At 44.3% G+C, this 22549-nt stretch overlaps 1 protein-coding gene across 1 annotated transcript; it reads left to right on the forward strand.

Moving 5' to 3' along the window:
* Positions 1 to 369: 369 nt before the first annotated feature.
* On the forward strand, positions 370 to 22234 carry LOC139410014 (RNA polymerase I subunit B). The gene is made up of 15 exons (XM_071155437.1): positions 370 to 602; positions 4163 to 4330; positions 4469 to 4615; positions 6187 to 6319; positions 6496 to 6632; positions 6802 to 7025; positions 7810 to 7981; positions 8281 to 8452; positions 8628 to 8909; positions 9237 to 9370; positions 9523 to 9693; positions 19745 to 19901; positions 20105 to 20301; positions 20445 to 20695; positions 20825 to 22234. The coding sequence occupies exons 1-15, from the start codon at positions 426 to 428 to the stop codon at positions 21705 to 21707; spliced, it is 3405 nt and encodes a 1134-aa protein (XP_071011538.1). The 5' UTR covers positions 370 to 425; the 3' UTR covers positions 21708 to 22234.
* The last annotated feature ends 315 nt before the right edge of the window (positions 22235 to 22549 follow it).

A 22549-nucleotide genomic window follows, 5' to 3' on the forward strand; every position in this document is an offset into this window, starting at 1 on the left:
TGATATAGAGTACAGTATATACGTATACATATGAGATTAATAATGTAGGGTATGTAAACATATTAGGTAGAATTGTTTAAAGTGGCTAGTGATATATTTTACATCATTACATCAATACATAGAGCAACTGAGATCTGATGTCTATAGACTTCTAGCTGTTTGGTTACAGTGGACATTATCTTTGATGCTGAAACTGATTTAGACATAGCATTACACTTTAGATGCTGTTTGGTAATTCATTTTTCTCACTTCTATGAATAGTCAACCAAACTAATACAATTACATTCAACAAGACGGTTTGATTTAGTTTGATAGCTCTGAATATTGGATGCTGTCCCTTTAAATAAATTGACCTTTCACTCACTTCCTATTACAACGATTGTACTTCCTGTGTAACTATGCGCATGTGGTAAACAAGAATAAGCATGGATTTTGCGAGTAAGTGGAGTAGTTTACTGACAAGTCCAAGCCTTAAACATTTAACAGAAGCAGGCTACGGCATACCGAAGGAAAAACAACATGCCGCTGTTCAGGACCTAACGAAGGCTCATATTGAGTCGTTTGACCAAGCAGTTTCAGAAGGACTGTGTCGTGCTGTACAGGTAGGCGAACTTTCACGTGGGACAGTCAGTGCTGTGTCAGCCGTGCCTCCCCAAGCCACAATGTTGGCCAAAAGGAATATTTTTAAAATGTCTTGTGTCCACTTGCAAGTGGTGCGTTTAGGATTTTGAAAATGCTTCATTATTGAAAGAAATCAATATTTTGCTCCATGAAGTAATCAAATCAAAGTGTATTTGTCACGTGAGCCGAATACAACAACCTTACAGTGAAATGCTTACAGGCTTTAACCAATAGTGCAAAAAAAGGTGTTAGGTTAATAATAAGAAAATAAATAAAACAGTAAAAAGACAGGCTATATACAGGCAGCGGTTTGTCGGGCTGATTGAGGTAGTATGTACATGTAGATATGGTTAAAGTGACTATGCATATATGATGAACAGAGAGTAACAGTAGCGTTAAAGAGGGGTTGGTGGGTGGTGGGACACAATGCAGATAGCCCGGGTAGCCACTGTGCGGGAGCACTGGTTGGTAGTCCCAGTTGAGCTAGACTTGGCACTCCGGTACCGCTTGCCATGCGGTAGTAGAGAGAACAGTCTGTGGCTGGGGTCTTTGACACATTTTTGGACCTTCCTCTGACACCGCCTAGAGGTCCTGGATGGCAGGCAGCTTAGCCCCAGTGATATACTTGTCTGTATGCACTACCCTCTGTAGTGCCTTGCGGCCAGAGGCCGAGCAATGGCCGTACCAGGCAGTGATGCAACCACGCTCTTGGCATTGCAGCTGTAGAACCTTTTGAGGATCTCAGGACCCATGCCAATTTTTTTTTTGTTTTCTAAGGGGGAATAGGCTTTGTCGTGCCCTCTTCACGACTGTCTTGGTGTGTTTGGACCATTCTAGTTTGTTGATGTGGACACAGAGGAACTTGAAGCTCTCAAACTGCCCCACTACAGCCCCGTCGATGAGAATGGGGGTGTGCTCGGTCCTCCTTTTTCTGTAGTCCTTAGTCTTGGTTATGTTGAGGGATAGGTTGTTATTCTGGAACCACACGGCCAGGTCTCTGACCTCCTCCTTATATGCTGTCTCGTCATTGTCTGTGATCAGGCCTACCACTGTTGTTGTCTGCAAACTTAATGATGGTGTTGGAGTCGTGCTTGGCCATGCAGTCGTGGGTGAACAGGGAGTACAGGAGGGGACTGAGCACGGACACCTGTGGAGCTCCAGTGTTGAGTATCAGCGTTGCAGATGTGTTGCTACCTACCCTCACTACCTGGGGGTGGCCCATCAGGAAGTCCAGAATCCAGTTGCAGAGGGAGGTGTATAGTCCCCAGATCCTTAGCTTAGTGATGAGCTTTGAGGGTACTATGGTGTTGAACGCTGAGTCAATGAATAGCATTCTCACATAATTGTTCCTTTTGTCCAGGTGGGAAAGGGCAGTGTGGAGTGCAATAGAGATTGCATTATCTGTGGATCTGTTTGGGCGGTATGTAAATTGGAGTGGGTCTAGGGTTTCTGGGATAATGGTGTTGATGTGAGCCATTGCCAACCTTTCAAAGCACTTCATGGCTTTGGACGTGAGTGCTACGGGTCTGTAGTCATTTAGGCTGGTTGCCTTTGTGTTCCTGGGCACAGGGACTGTGGTGGTCTGCTTGAAACATGTTGGTATTACAGACTCAATCAGGGACATGCTGAAAATGTCAGTGAAGACACCTGACAGTTGGTCAGCACATGCCCGGAGAACACGTCCTGGTAATCTGTCTGGCCCCGCAGCCTTGTGTATGTTGACCTGTTTAAAGATATTACCCGCGTCGGCTACGGAGAGCGTGATCACACAGTCGTCCGGAACAGCTAAATGCTCTCATGCATGCCTCAGTCTTGCTTGCCTAGAAGTCAGCAAAGAAGTGATTTCGCTCATCTGGTAGGCTCGTGTCACTGGGCAGCTCGCAGCTGTGCTTCCCTTTGTAGTCTGTAATAGTTTGCAAGCCCTGCCACATCCGACGAGCGTCGGTGCCGGTGTAGTATGATTCAATCTTAGCCCTGTATTGACGCTTTGCCTGTTTGATGGTTCGTCGCAGGGCATAGCTGGATTTCTTGTAAGCTTCCGGGTTAGAGTCCCGCACCTTGAAAGCGGCAGCTCTACCCTTTAGCTCAGTGCGGATGTTGCCTGTAATCCATGGCTTCTGGTTGGGATATTTACGTACAGTCACTTTGGGGACGACGTCCTCGATGCACTTATTGAATAAGCCAGTGACTGATGTGGTGTACTCCTCAATGCCATCGGAGGAATCCCGGAACATGTTCCAGTCTGTGATAGCAAAACAGTAGCTTAGCATCTGCTTCATCTGACCACTTTTTTTTTTTTAAAGACCGAGTCACTGGTGCTTCCTGCTTTAATTTTCGCTTGTAAGCAGGAATCGGGAGGATAGAGTTGTGGTCGGATTTACCAAATGGAGGGCGAGGGAGTGCTTTGTACGCGTCTCTGTGTGTGGAGTACAGGTGATCTAGAATTTTTTTCCCCCTCTGGTTGCACATTTAACATGTTGGTAGAACTTATTTAAGTTTCCCTGTATTAAAGTCTCTGGCCACTAGGAGCGCCGCCTCTGTGTGAGTGGTTTGCTTATTTCCATATAGAGCTCACTGAGTGCGGTCTTAGTGCCAGCATCTGTCTGTGGTGGTAAATAAACAGCCATGAAAAGTATAGCTGAAAACTCTCTAGGCACCCCTCATCTTACCTGAGTTTGTTGTTCTATCTTGCCAGTGCAGAGTATATCCCGCTAGCTGAATATCCATGTCGTCATCCAGCCACGATTCCGTGAAACATAGGATATTACAGTTTTTTTATGTCCCGTTGGTAGGACATTTGTGATCGTACCTCGTCTAATTTATTGTCCAATGATTGCACGTTGGCGAGTAGTATTGATGGTAACGGCAGCTTTCCCAGTCGACTTCTCCGGGTCCTGACCAGGCATCCGGCTCTTTGTCCTCTGTACCTGCGTCGCTTCCTCTTGCAAATAACAGGGTTGTCGGTCCTTTGGGGTGTTTGGAGAATGTCTTGTGCGTCGTCTTTGTTGTAGAAAAAATCTTTGTCTAATCCTAGGTGAGTGATTGCTGTCCTGATATCCAGAAGCAATTTTTTGCCGTAAGATACGGTTGCAGAAACATTACGTACAAAATAAGTTGCAAATAACGCGAAAAACCCCCACATAATAGCACAATTGGTTAGGAGACCGTAAAACTGCCATTTCTTCTGCCGCCATTTTGTTAATCCAACAACCTGTACACCACCATCTTGTCTATTTCAAATCTTGTCATTAATTAAGATAGGGGTGTCATGACATGCGGCACTTTGGGGAAGACCCACCTGTTTCAATCAATGAGAGATTTGAAATTGACACGGTCAAGGTTGGTTGAAAATGATGTGCTACACAACCGTACCTAACCTGTAATTCACAGTAATGGATACCAACATTTTTTGGTTGTTACACCAGATAATGTGAGTTAATCTGTAACTATGCAGCAACCTGGTTGTAGTTGATATCTGTCATGCAAAACCATGGGTTTGGAGAGTTCATGTAAAAATGTTTGTTCCATTTCTCATTTTCAGGCCATCCGTCCCTTGGAGTTTATGTTTAAAAATGACCGGATCAGCCTGGCATTTGTGGAGGCCACCATCTTTAAACCAGTGGTGGGCAAAGGAAGCATCTGCCGGGACCTGAGGGTGTTCCCAGCAGAGTGCAGAGGGAGACGCTGCTCCTACCGGGGGAAGCTTGTGGTAAGCTTGCCTGCAAACCCAACACCTGTACCATATGGATTGTACTGTATATGACGGTCAAGGCGAGGTCTTTCTACAATCTATCACAAGACTTGCCCATTGTGATGAATTTAAGTTTTGTGCTGTGATTCTTCACAGGCAGATGTCAGCTGGTCTGTGAATGGGGTTCCCAAAGGCATCATCAAGCAGTCTCTGGGCCAGTTGCCCATCATGGTGAAGTCTAGGCTGTGTAACCTACATGGGCTCCCTCCCAAAGAGCTCATTGAGCACCATGAGGAGGCTGAGGTAGGAGAATGGCACGCTTCCTACCCGTGCTGTGGCAGGGTTTCCTTTAGCCGGTAATAGCTGGCTTTTGGGCGTAAAAAAAATAAAGCAGTTAAATAAAATTGCCATCGGCCAATTGTCTGGGAGAAGAAAGAAAAAATCCCATTGCAAAATAAGGCTTTTTAGCCTATTCATTGATAGAAATACCAGTTTATGTAAATACATTTGACCGGTCATGCTTGTCGGTCTATGAGTTAATTTGCATAAATCCGTGGAATTAAATTGCCATGTGTGCATATTTGTTATCTTATCACATGGGCACGGCATACAGATACAGAGCCTTTGAACGGAAAATCTGTCAGGCAGCACTTTTACACGCCCAGTCATTGTGCAACGATTCTAAATGCACTCGTGTGTTAAAAATAGCTAATATTTTTTTTCTCAACTGGTAATTGAAGCGGCCTCTCCATTCGCCATTCAAATGCATAGTCAACTGAAGGCAGGCTTCATCAGTGCGTCACATACCAACAACCTACAGCTACTTAATTGTTTGAAACCTTGCTTTAAAGTAGCCTAGGAAAAATCTGACCAAATACGTGAAGGCAGTTATTTCATAGACTTCCATATGCCATTGAAACCAGTAGCCTAATTCTAATTTTCTATTGGTTTTCAACTATCTTTCATTGTCCAGTAGCCAAATGCATTACTGCGCTGCTAATGTTAAGAAGTAATAGTTTATCAACATTTTTCAACTAAACGTTCTGATCTGATACATCAGATGTATTGCTTTTTAACGTTTTATTTTTTTCACGTAGCCTAGACTTACTGGTTGTGTGAATTTGATATGTATCGTCCCTGAGTCTGGGCTATTTCTTTCTAGGCAAGCTGACCATTAGAATATGTAAACTTTTCTTCTATGGAGATAGTAGACTAACAGGCTCCTAGGTTGCACATTCTAAAGGCTAGGTGAAGCATTCCCTAAGTAAATTGACAAAATGATATAGCCTTATTAGCCTACTAAATACAATCATTCAAAATGGGTTACTAAAGCATGATTTGGCCACAGAGGATCATTAGCTTCCCCTAGCTTTAAAAAAAAAAACGAGCCAGGGGAAGCTGTAAAGATATTTTTTTTTAGTTATCAAAATTCAGCCATGCACTGAGCATATTCACTCGTTAACATTGTTGGGTCAGTGCCACTGTTTTTTCCATCCAAAGGATGCTGAGTTATTATTAGCCTAAATTATGACTATTCCGTCTACTTATCACATTATGAATAGTAGGCCTGCAAATGCGATGATCCATGGAATGCTTTATTAAAAGGTGCATTTTTATGGTGAAATTCATTCCCCAGTTATGTACCCAATGCATACATGTCCGGTAAATTAAAATGCTGCCGGTCAAATGTCCTGCGCTACATTTTCATAACGGAAAACCCTGATCTGTGGGAACCAGTCAATCTGATAATTTATGCTTCGACGCAAAAATCAAGGCACATTTTTCTGCTTTTACACGTACATTTTACAGTTTGCAATGCGTCTTTACATTTCTTTAGATTCAATCTCTCTTTCTCTCCATCCTCATTGAAACAGGAAATGGGTGGTTATTTTATTGTGAATGGGAACGAGAAGGTTATTCGCATGCTGATCATGCCAAGGAGGAACTACCCTATCGCTATGTCAAGGCCGAAGTGGAAGAACAGAGGCCAGGGATACACTCAGTATGGTACGCAAGGGAGTTAATGTACACAATGTGGAGGGTGTTAATGTACAAGCCGAACATTGCATTGTTGGAGCAGTTGAGTCCCATGGCCTACTATAAGTAGCCTAACATTTGATTATCGCAGTCCGATCGCCTTGATGCAGACATAAGCTAAAGCTATTCTTTGTCTGTCTCCCCAGGTGTCTCAATGCACTGTGTGAAGGAGGAGCACACCGCTATCAATATGAACCTGCATTACCTGGACAATGGGACTGTGATGCTCAACTTCATATACCAGAAAGAGCTCTTCTTCCTCCCCCTGGGCTTTGCACTAAAGGTGAGATGGAGCAGTGATATTTGGAATAGGAACTTGCATGTGAAATTAAAGTCTGTCCACTAGGTTTTTATGCATGCGACACATGAGAATTGGGCCATATGGCCTATACTGTACGAAATTACAATATATATTTAACATTTTAACCACATTGCCTTTCTGTTTTGGCCAGGCTCTAGTGGACTTCACAGACTTCCAGATTTACCAGGAGCTGATCAAAGGTCGTGAGGCGAACTCTTTCTACAAGAGCTGTGTGTCTGAGATGCTGCGACTCGTCATGGAGGAGGGCTGCATCACCCGCGGCAAGGTGCTCAACTACCTGGGCGAGCGCTTCCGGGTCAAGATGAACCTGCCAGAGTGGTACACCCATGAACAGTGTGCCAACTACCTGCTAGAGTAAGTGTTTGTGTGTGTTATTAATAACTTCACCATGCTCAAAGTGATATTCAATGTCTGCTTCTTTTTTTTTTACCCATCTACCAATAGGCGCCCTTCTTTGCGAGGCATTGGAAAACCTCCCTGGTCTTTACAGTTGACTCTGTGTTTGAAATTCACGGCTCGACTGAGGGACCTTACAATTATCTGTATGTGTGGGGTACAGAGATGAGGTAGTCATTCAAAAAGTAATGCAGTCCATGCAACTTATGTGACTTGTTAAGCAAATCTTTACTCTTGAACTTATTTAGGCTTGCCATAACAAAGGGGTTGAATTCTTATTGACTCAAGACATTTCAGCTTTTCATTTTTAATTGCATTCTAAAGATATTGACCGGGTCAGCTCTAGCAGGGCAGAAATTTGGTGAGCTGAATTGTTGGAAAGGTGCCATCCTGTGACGGTGCCAAGTTGAAAGTCACTGAGCTCTTCAGTACGTGCCATTCTACCTCCAATGTTGGTCTATGGCGATTGCATGGCGGTGTGCTCGATTTTTATACACCTGTCCGCCACTGGTGTAGCTGAAATAGCCGAATACACTAATTTGAAGGGGTGCCCACATACTTTTGGCCATGTAGTGAATGCCTATAGCAGACACTTATTATGATGACTTAGTCATGAGTGGGTCTATTTTTATTTATTTTTTTGGTGTATGGAATCTAACCAACTATCCTGACGTTGCAAGCACCATGCTCTACCAACACACACACACACTCTTTATGGAATGTGTCGTGTCTCTCTGTTCAGCCAGTGCATCTGTATCCACCTGAGGTCGGACGTGGAGAAGTTCTACCTGCTGTGTCTGATGACGCGGAAGCTATTCACGTTTGCCAAGCAGGAGTGCATGGAGGAGAACCCGGACAGTCTGATGTGTCAGGAGGTGCTCACGCCAGGACGGCTCTACCTAATGTTTCTCAAGGTCAGTTCAGACATCAGGACAGCCCTGCACTGGACTACTGACAAATGATGAACAGTTCTGGATCTGACGTATTGGTGAATCAAAAACAATTTCTTGTCAAGCTGCTACAACATTGTGGGGAACAGAAGTTGTCATGTTTGGCATTGGTAATGTAAAAACACCACAACAATGTCAGGCCAGAATGCTAGTGGTGAAACCTTGACTGTAAGGCCTTGGTATTAAACTCACACTCTAGTTGTCCTCCAGGTCATATAATTCCTCTGTCGGATGTGTTTTAACCATTTGCAATGTGATGATAGGAGAAAATGGCTGCCTGGATGGTGTCTGTGAAACTGTCTATGGACAAGAGGGCCCATAGGCTGACTGGTGGGGTGAGCTCTGATAATCTGGTGAAGATGTTCAACATGGGCTCTGATGTTACTCATCCCTTTGAGTATCTGCTAGCCACTGGGAATCTCACTTCAAAGACGGGTATGCTGTGATACAAAACATTCTACTTATTTGTCATTACAACGTATCCACTGTTCTATTTTTCTCAATTTTTCTCTATTTTACTTGGAGTTATGCAGATATACATGACGTGTATAAGTTACCTAGAAACACATGCTGGTCCTGAGATTCTGTTCCTCTTCCCTCCTGCCGTCAGGTCTGGGCATGCTCCAGAACACGGGACTGTGTGTGGTGGCCGACAAGCTCAACTTCATCCGCTACCTGTCCCACTTCCGCTGCGTGCACAGAGGGGCAGCCTTTGCCAAGATGAGGACCACCTCCGTACGTCGTCTGCTGCCCGAGTCCTGGGGCTTCCTGTGCCCTGTGCACACCCCCGACGGAGAGCCCTGCGGCCTCATGAACCACATGACGGCCCACTGTGAAATCATAGCCCCGGCCCTGCCCACCACCACCCTCCCTGCCCTGCTCTGCTCCCTCGGTGAGTACAGACAAACCTGGGAATTGTGAATATATAGCTAGCTCACTATGGCGTCCTCCATGTCGTAGCAAGTGTTGGAGATCAGAGACGATGCTGTTGGTTCCAATGGGGTAGTTGTACATGACAAACACTGAACATGTGTCCAAAGTGAAACACAAAGGCCTGGGATTCAACGTGATAGGATATCCAAGGTTACGTCACTCACTGCGATTAGCATGCAGCTGGAACCTATTGGGTCCTAAGATTTATTCGTACATACTGTGTGTCGACATGTGAAAATGCTCAGTCATTTATATGCGGTTGTGTTGTCCCATCGTTCTCCTCCAGGTGTGACTCCTGTGGATGGTTCTCCTGGCAGGGCCTACACTGACTGCTATCCTGTGCTCCTGGATGGTGCCATGGTGGGTTGGGTAGAGACTGATCTGGCCCCCTTCCTCGCAGACTCCCTCCGCAGGTTCAAGGTAAGGCAGGGCATCTCCCAACCATCTGCAGTTATAACATGGGTTTGATCGTCACTCACTTATTTAATAGATAATTCATCACACATGAATAGTGGCAGCTAGTTAGGTTTTTCTGCCTCTTACTCATTCTAGTTCATGCCATTCTCTTGCAGGTGTTGAAGGAGAAGAAGATCCCTCCCTGGACTGAGATAGTTCTGGTTCCCCAGACCAGCAAGGCCAGCATGTACCCAGGCCTGTACCTCTTCACCACCCCCTGCCGCATGGTGCGGCCTGTTCACAACCTGGCCCTGGGCCAGCAGGAACTGATCGGCACCTTTGAACAGGTACTACAGTCGCAAGCTGCTTAAAATGTCTCAATTCCTGGGCATCCTTAGTAAACCCCCTAGTTACTAATCGTAGCCTCTGGGACAAGGAGGGATGCTAGATCAAACTAGTTTTCAAGCTGAGGGTCTTGTCAGTGATTCTTTGTTTTGTCAACTCTAGGACAGTCATTACAGTAATTGTTGGAAGTTGTTTCTTGAGTTTGGTTGGTAGTGTCATGTCAGTACCTAGTTACTTGTAGATGGTTAGTCTGACCGTGGCTTCAGAAAGTATTCATACCACTTGACTTATTACACATTTTGTTGTAATAAAAAAAATAAAAATCACCCATCTACACACAATACCCCACAATGACAAAGTGAAAATATGTTATCAATGTATTAAATGAAATACAGAAATCACATTTACATAAGTATTCACACCCCCGAGTCAATACATGATAGAATCACCTAACATGTATTGAATAAGCTTTCTGGGTAAGTCTGTCTTAGAGCTTTGCACACCTGGATTGTACAATATTTGCACATTTGTTCTTTTTTAAGTTCTTCAATCTCTATGAAGTTGGTGGTTGATCATTTTTAGACAGACATTTTCAAATCTTGCCATAGATTTTCAAACAGATTTAAGGCAAAACTGTAACTAGTTCACTCAGGAACATTAATGTTGTCTTGGTAAGCAAGTCCAGTGTATATTTGGCCTTGTGTTTTAGGTTATTGTCCTGCTGAAAGGTGAATTTGTCTCCCAGTGTTTGGGTGTTGTTGAGCAGCTAATAAGTAGAATCAGATGTGTTAAATTAGGGTTGGACTGAAAATCCACAGGACGGTAGATCTCCAGGAAGAGGTTTGGGCAGCCCTGCTCTATCAGGTTGAATGGGGAGCATTGCTGCACAGCTATGTTCAGGTCTCTCCAGAGATGTTGGATTGGGTTAAAGTCCAGGCTCTGGCTGGCCCACTCAAGGACATTGAGACTTGTCCCGAAGCCACTCCTGCATTGTCTTGGCTGTGTGCTTAGGGTTGTTGTCCTGTTGGAAGGTGAGCCGTCACCCCAGTCTGTGGTCCTGAGAGCTCTGGAGCAGGTTTTCATCAAGGATCTCTGTACTTTACTCCGTTCATCTTTCCTTCGACCACATGGCGTGATTTTTGCTCTGATAGATACTGTCAACTGTGGGACCTTTATATAGACAGGTGTGTGCCTTTTCAAATCATGTCCAGTTAATTGAATTTACAACAGGTGGCCTCCAATGAAGTTGTAGAAAGGATGATGAATGGAAACAGGAAGCACCTGAGCTCAATTTCGATTCTCATAGCAAAGGGTCTGAATACTTATAGTACCTGTCAAGTTTGTACACACCTACTCATTCAAGGGTTTTTCTTTATTTTTACTATTTTTTACATTGTAGAATAATAGTGAAGAAATCAAAACTGAAATAACTCGTATAGCATTATGTACACTGCTCAAAAAAATAAAGGGAACACATTAACAACACAATGTAACTCCAAGTCAATCACACTTCTGTGAAATTAAACTGTCCACTTAGGAAGCAACACTGACTGACAATATATTTCACATGCTGTTGTGCAAATGGATTGACAACAGGTGGAAATTATAGGCATTTAGCAAGACACCCCCAATAACGGAGTGGTTCTGCAGGTGGGGACCACAGACCACTTCTCAGTTCCTATGCTTCCTGGCTGATGTTTTTGGTCACTTTTGAATGCTGGCGGTGCTTTCACTCTAGTGGTAGCATGAGACGGAGTCTACAACCCACACAACTGGCTCAGGTAGTGCAGCTCATCCAGGATGGCACATCAATGCGAGATGTGACAAGAAGGTTTGCTGTGTCTGTCAGCGTAGTGTCCAGAGCATGGAGGCGCTACCAGAAGACAGGCCAGTACATCAGGAGACGTGGAGGAGGCCGTAGGAGGGCAACAACCCAGCAGCAGGACCACTACCTCCGCCTTTGTGCAAGGAGGAGCATTGCCAGAGCCCTGCAAAATGACCTCCAGCAGGCCACAAATGTGCATGTGTCTGCTCAAACGGTCAGAAACAGACTCCATGAGGGTGGTATGAGGGCCCGACGTCCACAGGTGGGGGTTGTGCTTACAGCCCAACACCATGCAGGACGTTTGGCATTTGCCAAGATTGGCAAATTCGCCACTGGGGCTCTGTTCTTCACAGATGAAAGCAGGTTCACACTGAGCACATGTGACAGTCTGGAGACGCCGTGGAGAACGTTCTGCTGCCTGCAACATCCTCCAGCATGACCGGTTTGGCAGTGGGTCAGTCATGGTGTGGGGTGGCATTTCTTTGGGGGGCCGCACAGCCCTCCATGTGCTCGCCAGAGGTAGCTTGACTGCCATTAGGTACCGATATGAGATCCTCAGACCCCTTGTGAGACCATATGCTGGTGCGGTTGGCCCTGGGTTCCTCCTAATGCAAGATAATGCTAGACCTCATGTAGTTGGAGTGTGTCGGCAGTTCCTGCAAGAGGAAGGCATTGATGCTATGGACTGGCCCGCCTGTTCCCCAGACTTGAATCCAATTGGGCACATCTGGGACATCATGTCTCGCTCCATCCACCAACAGCACCACAGACTGTCCAGGAGTTGGCGGATGCTTTAGTCCAGGTCTGGGAGGAGATCCCTCAGGAGACCATCCGCCACCTCATCAGGAGCATTCCCAGGCGTTGTAGGGAGGTCATACAGGCACATGGAGGCCACACACACTACTGAGCCTCATTTTGACATGTTTTAAGGACATTACATCAAAGTTGGATCAGCCTGTAGTGTGGTTTTCCACTTTAATTTTGAGTGTGACTCCAAATCCAGACCTCCATGGGTTGATACATTTGATTTCCATTGATCATTTTTGTGATTTTGTTGTCAGCACATTCAACTATGTAAAGAAAAAAGTATTTTAATAAGAATATTTCATTCATTCAGATCTAGGATGTGTTATTTTAGTGTTCCCTTTATTTTTTTTAGCAGTGTAGTAACCAAAAAAGTGTTCAAATATATTTTGAGTTTCTTCAAAGTAGCCACACTTTGCCTTGATGGCAGCTTTGCACACTCTTGGGATTCTCTCAACCTGCTTCATGAGGTAGTCACTTGGAATTTATTTCAATTAACAGGTGTGCCTTGTTAAAAGGTCATTTGTGGAATTTCTTTCCTTAATGCGTTTTGAGCCAGTCAATTGTGTTGTGACACGGTAGGGATGGTATACAGACTTGGGCTTTTATCAAATAGGGCTAAGTCTGTATTATGGCAAGAACCGCACAAATAAGCAAAGGGAAATGACAGTCCATTACTTTAAGACATGAAGGTCAGTCAATCCTCAAAAATGTGAAGACCTTTGAAGGTTTCTATAAGTGCAGTCACAAAAACCATCAGGCGCTATGATGAAATTGGATTAAATTAGCTCTCATGAGGACCACTACAGGAAAGGAAGACCGAGTTACCTCTGCTGCAGAGGATAAGTTCATTGGAGTTAACTGCACCACAGATTGCAACTCCAACAAATGCTTCACAGAATTCAAGTAACGGACACATCTCAAATTCAACTGTTTAGAGAAGACTGTGTGAATCAGGTCTTCATGGTCTAATTGCTGCAGAGAAACCACTACTAAAGGACACCAATATGAAGAGATTTGCTTGGGCTAAGAAACACGTGCAATGGACATTAGACCAGTGGAAATCTGTCCTTTGGTCTGATTCGTACAAATTTGAGATTTTTGGTTCCAACCGCAATGTCTTTTGAGAAACGCAGAGTAGGTGAACGGATGATCTCCGCTTGTGTGGTTCCCACCGTAAAGCATGGAGGAGGTTTGGGGGTGTTTTGCTGGTCACACTGTCTTATTTTATTTAGAATTCAAGGACCATTTCACAAGCATGGCTACCACAGCATTCTGCCGCGACATGCTATCCCATCTGAGTTGCACTTAGTCCCACTTTCATTTGTTTTTTTAAAGGACAATGACCCAAACCCCACCTCCATGCTGTGTAATGGCTATTTGACCGAGGAGAGTGATGAAGTGCTGCATTTTTTATTTTTTTTATTCACCTTTATTTAACCAGGTAGGCTAGTTGTGAACAAGTTCTCATTTGCAACTGCGGCATGGCCAAGATAAAGCATAGCAGTTCGACACATACAACAACACATAGTTACACATGGAATGAACAAAACAGTCAATAATACAGTAGAAAAAAAGAAAAAGTCTATATACAGTGAGTGCAAATTTGGTCAAATAAGGGTGTTAAGGCAATTAAACATTGGAATGGTAGATGTGCGAAAGATGGATGTGCAAATAGAGATACTGTGGAGCACATATGTCAGAGTCAAGGCCCGCGGGCCACATCCGGCCCGCAAGAAGGTTTTTTACGGCCCCTGGGATGATCTTGATTTATTATTAGAACCGGCCCGCAGCAAGCCGGCAGCCCGCAGATCTTTTACACGCACCAATACTACATTTCCCACAATGCAAAGGTGACGCACCGAGCAGTAGGCTGCTTCATTTCAATATTTATTGGCACAGCAGTCGTCAGCATCACAGTAAAATTAACTTTCAGATACCCATCAAAAATGGCAAAACGGAAGGTGGATACTGAGAACCGGGGGTTTCAAACAAGGTGGGAGTCGGAGTATATGTTCACGAAGGTAGCTGGAAAACCTGTGTGTCTTCTGTGTGGAGAAAGTGTGGCGGTACTGAAAGAGTATAATCTGAGACGACATTATGAAACGAAACACGCGGACACACACGCGGACGCAACTGTCAAGGCCAGTTTTATTTTGGCAGAAGAGATCGCTAAATCAGCCCGGCCATTTACGGAGGGGGATTTCATCAAAAACTGCATGATTAAAGTTTGTGACGAAGTTTGCCCAGAAAAAAGGCAACTCTTTTTAAATGTGAGTCTGAGCAGAAACACCATTGCCGAGAGAGTAGACCAGTTGTCCATCAATCTAAAAGAGCAGCTTGTGAAAAAGGGAAAAGATTTTATTGCATATTCCTTGGCTGTGGATGAGAGCACCGACATTTCTGACATTGCCCAGTTGTCAATTTTCATCCGCGGAGTGGACTCCAACCTAAGCGTGACAGAGGAGTTTTTGGCTTTACGTCCTATGCATGGCACAACTACGGGGCATGATTTGTATGAAGAGGTGTCAAGATGTGTAAATGAGATGGAGCTGCCTTGGGAAAAACTCGTGGGTTTGACAACCGACGGAGCACCTGCGATGTGTGGACACAGGAGCGGACTGGTGGCGAAGATACGGGAAAAGATGCAAGAGGAAAACGCGACAGGTGAGCTGACAGCTTATCATTGTATCATACACCAGGAAGCGTTGTGCGGTAAAGCCTTGAAAATGGAGCATGTAATGAGCATCATCACGCGCACAGTTAACTTTATCAGAGCCAAAGGTTTGAATCACCGCCAGTTCAAGGCATTTCTGACGGAGTTAGAAACGGAGCATGGTGATTTGCCTTATCACACAGAGGTGCGATGGCTAAGCCAGGGAAAGGTGCTTCAAAGATGTTTCGAGCTTCGTGAGGAGATTTGTCTGTTCTTGGACAGCAAAGGGAAAGACACAACACAACTCCGAGACTAAATGTTTCTGTGTGAAATGGCTTTTCTGTGTGACATTACGAGTCATCTGAATGCAATAAACTTGCAGCTGCAGGGTCGGGATCGTGTCATCTCTGATATGTACAGTACAGTGAAGGCATTTAAAACCAAACTGACTCTGTGGGAGACGCAGATGCGGAAAGAAAATTTGAGCCACTTTCCCAGCTGCCAGACCATGAAAGAGAAGCTCTCTACCAGTGCGTTCCCGAGCACACAGTTGGCTGATAAAATAGGTATGCTTGCCGCTGACTTTCGACGCCGATTTGCTGACTTTGAAGCACAAAAAAGCAGGTTGGAACTGCTCGGTAACCCATTTGCTGTTGACGTGGAAAGCTCACCACCAAACCTCCAAATGGAGTTGATTGACCTCCAATGCAATGATGCACTGAGGGCAAAATATGCGGCAGTGGGTGCTGCGGAGTTCGCCCGTTTCCTCCCCGGCACAATGCCCCAGCTGCGCATCCAGGCTGCTCAAACGTTGTCTATGTTTGGCAGCACATACCTGTGTGAACAACTGTTTTCTTTGATGAACCTGAACAAAACATCACACAGAAGTCGACTTACTGCTGAACACCTCCACTCAATTCTGAGGATTTCTTCAGCTCAGAGCCTTACCCCGAACATTGATGAACTTGTGGAAAAGATGGGACACCACCAAGTATCACCCTCAACCTCAAACAAGTGAACATTACTGTGCAATCACATATTTAGAGTTTTTACTCAGTTCAAGTTTAAAAGTTAAAATTTAATATTTGTTTTCACTGCATGTTACTTCTCCTTAAACAAAGTGTTGTTTTTGATTAATAGATTTTTGCACTTTATTTTTTTGTATTTCAATCCAATTATATTTTAAAAATATTTCAGTTGAGTGGATGATAGAAAATTGCTATTATTGTTTTTTCTTTGAAGTAAATTTAGCCCACTTTTGCTAAAATAGAAAATATAGTCTACTGATGGTGCCTTGAATACCGGTTTCTTTCATTTAATGTTCATGTTATGGGGATATTTATATAAAGGAAATTTGTCTTTTGTGTCTGTTGAAAATTAAAGATTACTGACAGAGCCATAAGAAAATATTGCTTTATTTATCTGATCATATTGTAATATATTTGTTAGGTTTTCAGTAGGTTCAATTAGGTTCACTAGACTATATGCGTCATTTAAAAATTTTTCAATGAACATTCGAACAGTCCGGCCCTCGTCTTGTAGCTGATTTTTTTATTTGGCCCTCCGTCCATTTGACTTTGACACCCCTGCTGTGGAGCAAAATAAATGAATACAATATGGGAATGAGGTAGATGGGCTGTATACAGATGGGCTATGAACAGGTGCAGTGATCTGTGAGCTGCTCTGACAGCTGGTTCTTAAAGCTAGTGAGGGAGATGGGAATCTCCAGCTGCATCAGATGACCTGGCCTCCACAATCACCCAACCTCAACCAAATTGAGATGGTTTGGGCTGAGTTGGACCGCAGAGTGAAGTAAAAGCAGCCAACAAGTGCTCCGCATATGTGAGAACTCCTTCAAGACTGTTGGAAAAGCATTTCTCATGCAGCTGGCTGAGAGAATGCCAAGATTGTGCAAAGGGTGGCTACTTTGAAGAATCTAAAATGTATTTTTTGGTTACTACATGATTTCATGTTATTTCATAGTTTTGATATTTTTCACCTGTGTTCTACAATTTAGAAAAGAGTAAAAAATAAAAACCCTTGAATAAGTAGGTGTCGACCTTTGACTGGTACAGTATGTAAAAACGGTATTTCTGTTTTCTATGTTTAATAAATTTGGTAAAATGTCTAAACCTGTTTTTGCTTTGTCATTATGGTGTGTAGATTGCTGAGGATAATATACAGTGCCTTGCGAAAGTATTCGGCCCCCTTGAACTTTGCGACCGTTTGCCACATTTCAGGCTTCAAACATAAAGATATAAAACTGTATTTTTTTTGTGAAGAATCAACAACAAGTGGGACACAATCATGAAGTGGAACGACATTTATTGGATATTTCAAACTTTTTTAACAAATCAAAAACTGAAAAATTGGACGTGCAAAATTATTCAGCCCCCTTAAGTTAATACTTTGTAGCGCCACCTTTTGCTGCGATTACAGCTGTAAGTCGCTTGGGGTATGTCTCTATCAGTTTTGCACATCGAGAGACTGAAATGTTTTCCCATTCCTCCTTGCAAAACAGCTCGAGCTCAGTGAGGTTGGATGGAGAGCATTTGTGAACAGCAGTTTTCAGTTCTTTCCACAGATTCTCGATTGGATTCAGGTCTGGACTTTGACTTGGTCATTCTAACACCTGAATATGTTTATTTTTGAACCATTCCATTGTAGTTTTTGCTTTATGTTTTAGATCATTGTCTTGTTGGAAGACAAATCTCCGTCCCAGTCTCAGGTCTTTTGCAGACTCCATCAGGTTTTCTTCCAGAATGGTCCTATATTAGCTCCATCCATCTTCCCATCAATTTTAACCATCTTCCCTGTCCCTGCTGAAGAAAAGCAGGCCCAAACCATGATGCTGCCACCACCATGTTTGACAGTGGGGATGGTGTGTTCAGCTGTGTTGCTTTTACGCCAAACATAACGTTTTGCATTGTTGCCAAAAAGTTCAATTTTGGTTTCCGCTGACCAGAGCACCTTCTTCCACATGTTTGGTGTGTCTCCCACGTGGCTTGTGGCAAACTTTAAACAACACTTTTTATGGATATCTTTAAGAAATGGCTTTCTTCTTGCCACTCTTCCATAAAGGCCAGATTTGTGCAATATACGACTGATTGTTGTCCTATGGACAGAGTCTCCCACCTCAGCTGTAGATCTCTGCAGGTCATCCAGAGTGATCATGGGCCTCTTGGCTGCATCTCTGATCAGTCTTCTCCTTGTATGAGCTGAAAGTTTAGAGGGACGGCCAGGTCTTGGTAGATTTGCAGTGGTCTGATACTCCTTCCATTTCAATATTATCGCTTGCACAGTGCTCCTTGGGATGTTTAAAGCTTGGGAAATCTTTTTGTATCCAAATCCGGCTTTAAACTTCTTCACAACAGTATCTCGGACCTGCCTGGTGTGTTCCTTGTTCTTCATGATGCTCTCTGCGCTTTTAACGGACCTCTGAGACTATCACAGTGCAGGTGCATTTATACGGAGACTTGATTACACACAGGTGGATTGTATTTATCATCATTAGTCATTTAGGTCAACATTGGATCATTCAGAGATCCTCACTGAACTTCTGGAGAGAGTTTGCTGCACTGAAAGTAAAGGGGCTGAATAATTTTGCATGCCCAATTTTTCAGTTTTTGATATGTTAAAAAGGTTTGAAATATCCAATAAATGTTGTTCCACTTCATGATTGTGTCCCACTTGTTGTTGATTCTTCACAAAAAAATACAGTTTTATATCTTTGTTTGAAGCCTGAAATGTGGCAAAAGGTCGCAAAGTTCAAGGGGGCCGAATACTTTCGCAAGGCACTGTATTTTTTTTAATCCATTTTTAAAATCAGGCTAACTTACCATTTTGAAAAGGTCAATGGGTCTGTACTTTTCAGAAGGAACTGTATATATCTACCAATAGGAGCCCTTTGCGAGGCATTGCAAAACTTTCCTGGTCTTTGTTGTTGAATGTTTGAAATTCACTGCTCGACTGAGGGTCCTTACAATTATTTTTTATGTGTGGGGTACAGCGATGAGGTAGTCATTCAAACAGCCATGCAGTCCATGCAACTTATTATGTGATTTGTTACGCAGATTTTTTCTCCTGAACTTATTTAGGCTTGTCATAACAAAGGGGTTGAATACTTATTGACTCAAGACAGTTCAGCTATTTCATTTTTTATTAATTTGTAAACATTTCTGTAGGCTAGTGACACCTAAATGTACTCAATTTTTAAATTCAGGTTGCAACACAACAAAATGTGCTAAAAGTAAAGGGTTGTGAATACTTTCTGAAGGACTGCTGTATATGTTTTAGTCCTAATTCCTTAGAGGCTTGTGGTATGGTGTGGCCGCTCCTTCCGACTTAACTTAATTATTTTAATCAATAAGGCCCAAGGTGGTGTGGTATGGCCAATATACCACAGCTAAGGGCTGTCCTTATGCAGGACGCAACGTGGAGAGCCTGGATACAGCCCTTAAACCATGGGATATTGGCAATATACCACAAACCTCGAGTTGCCTTATTGCTATTATAAGCTGGTTACAAATGTAATTAGAGCATTTAAGAAACGTTTTGGCACACCTGTGGTATACGGTCTGATGTACCTCAGCATTCAGCCAATCAGCATCCAGGGCTGGAACTACCCAGTTTATAATCTCATTTATACACCCAAATCTACAGAATGCTGTGATATTTGCTTCTTGTGTGGACAGTTCGAGACAGTACCTTATTCTGTTCGAGTACACGGAAACATTTGTGAATTAAGCTTATCTCTCCTGTTTGACAGCTCTACATCAACGTGGGCATCAGTGAGGATGAAATCGAGCCGGGTGTGACCACCCACCAGGAGCTCTTCCTCCACAGCATGCTGAGCGTGGTGGCTAACTTTATCCCTTACTCGGACCACAACCAGAGTCCCAGGAACATGTACCAGTGCCAGATGGGTAAGGGTGCACCACGTTTTCAGAAGCAGGCATCTCTGGTGTTTTCTGAGTTCAGATACCCTTAGATACCTTTTTTTTTTTTTTCAGCTAATTCCTATACAGAGAACACTACATGTGAAAAAATGTGCTTTATTCTTCTAGAATGCCTGACTTTTTAAAAATGATCCCGTAGATGTTGGTGTAACTCATCTTCTCCTCCACAGGTAAACAGACCATGGGCTTCCCCCTCCACTCGTTCCAGGACCGCTCGGACAACAAGCTGTACCGCCTACAGACCCCTCAGAGCCCTCTGGTCAGGCCTGTCATGTACGACCACTACAACATGGACAACTACCCCATCGGCACCAACGCCATTGTCGCTGTGATCTCCTACACTGGCTACGATATGGAGGACGCCATGGTGAGACAGCTAGCTCTACATAAATTCACTTTTTATTTACCCATTGGCTGATTTCACTATACCAGGTGTGTGTGTGTAGAATACATGTATACTGTGTGTGTGTATATTCGTACGTGTTCTATTTTAATTCTGTTTGCGCCTAGATCCTGAACAAGTCCTCATGGGAGAGGGGCTTTGCTCATGGCTGTGTTTACAAGACTGAGCTGGTGGACCTGGCACAGAAGATGAAGGGCGAGGACAACCTGGTGTTTGGGGTCAAACCCGGTGACCCCAAGGTAATGGACAAACTGGACGCTGATGGGCTGCCCTCCATCGGCACAGTGCTACAACATGGAGACCCCTTCTACAGCTACATCAACCTCAACACCGGACAGACCTTTGTCAACTTTTACAAGTGAGTTATCCAGTTTGGCCTAATGTTCTTTCCATTGTCATACCATAATGTTGACTATTTCTCTACTCTATGATGATGAGTTGGCCAGATGCAGCGGCTAATGCAATTTTATAACCTGCTGTCTTGTAGGAGTCAAGAAAGCTGTGTAGTTGACAACATCAAGGTGTGCAGCAATGACGTGGGCTCGGGCCGCTTCAAGCGCGTCTGCATCACCGTGCGAGTGCCCCGTAACCCCACCATCGGGGACAAGTTCGCCAGCCGCCACGGGCAGAAGGGTATCCTGAGCCGCCTGTGGCCTGCCGAGGACATGCCCTTCACAGAGAGCGGCATGACCCCCGACATTCTGTTCAACCCTCACGGCTTCCCCTCCCGCATGACCATCGGCATGCTCATCGAGAGCATGGCCGGCAAGTCGGGCGCCCTCCACGGCCTGTGCCACGACGCCACTCCCTTCACTTTCTCCGAGGAGAACTCGGCACTGGAGCATTTTGGGGATATGTTGCGCGCTGCCGGCTACAACCACTATGGCACCGAGCGCCTCTACAGCGGCCTCAGCGGCCTGGAGCTAGAAGCGGACATCTTCATCGGCGTGGTCTACTACCAGAGGCTGCGTCACATGGTCTCCGACAAGTTCCAGGTGAGGACCACTGGCGCGCGGGACAAGGTGACCAACCAGCCGGTGGGCGGAAGGAACATCCAGGGGGGCATCCGCTTCGGGGAGATGGAGCGTGACGCCCTGCTGGCCCACGGGACCTCCTTCCTGCTCCACGACCGCCTCTTCAACTGCTCTGATCGCTCTGTGGCACAGGTGTGTGTGGACTGTGGTAGCCTACTGTCCCCTCTACTGGAGAAACCACCACCCTACTGGTCGGCCACACGCCACCGCAAGACTGTCTGCCTCCTCTGCGGCAAGAGTGACTCCATCGATACGGTGTCTGTGCCATACGTCTTCCGCTACTTTGTTGCCGAGCTGGCGGCGATGAACATCAAAATCAAATTGGACGTGAAGTGAATTCAGTGTGAAGTTTGTTCAGTCTACCTACCAGCCACAGACAGTGCTATATTGTGCACAGGAAGTTTGTCTTCTCCCGTGTGTGTCTGGCAGTGTTCAGATATTAGGCCTTATGTTTTGTATTAAACGCTTTATCTCCAAATATTATCTGTCACATGTAAAAGTAAAAAATATGATTGCAAAGAACTTACTGGAGTTTACACAATTACCTGAACTACAAAGCCATACTGCTCACCAGAATGGCCAAGTGCTTGAGGTTTACCCTCTTGTTGTCCAGAATGGTCTCTACCTATCATAAGTTATGGCTAAATTGAGACTTGGGTCAAGGATGGATAGAACTTTCCAAAAATGTTCAGAAGTTACAAAGATATTGTACAGTAACTGTCTAACATACACAATATTGTTTTGTAAGTCAGTATATTTAGAGTGAAATCCTCTAAGAAAATACATTGTGATGGTGTACATTGCGCATGACACAGTCAATTGTGACTACTAGGTAATAAAAGGTTTGTCAATGACTAACTACACTTTACTCTTCAGACTGACAATCGATACACGTTCAAGTTGTTCCTGTCATAACCAGCACTTTGAAGGAGACAATGTTGTTCACAGGGCTTTAGCTTCTTGTGTCCTGTTTCTTATACCTACCAGAAGATGCTGGTGGGAGGAGCTGTAGGAGGACAGGCTCATTATAATGGCTGGAATGGAATCAATGGAACGAAGCGTTGTTTCCATTGGTTTGATTCCGTTCCAGCCATTTACAATGAGCCGCTCCTCCCACCAGCCCACTGCTACCTACTTCCCCCAACAGATAAAGTAGTCAAATGTATAATATTTTTTAT

This window comes from Oncorhynchus clarkii, chromosome 1 (assembly GCF_045791955.1).
Source record: "Oncorhynchus clarkii lewisi isolate Uvic-CL-2024 chromosome 1, UVic_Ocla_1.0, whole genome shotgun sequence".
Classification (NCBI taxonomy): Eukaryota; Metazoa; Chordata; class Actinopteri; order Salmoniformes; family Salmonidae; genus Oncorhynchus; species Oncorhynchus clarkii.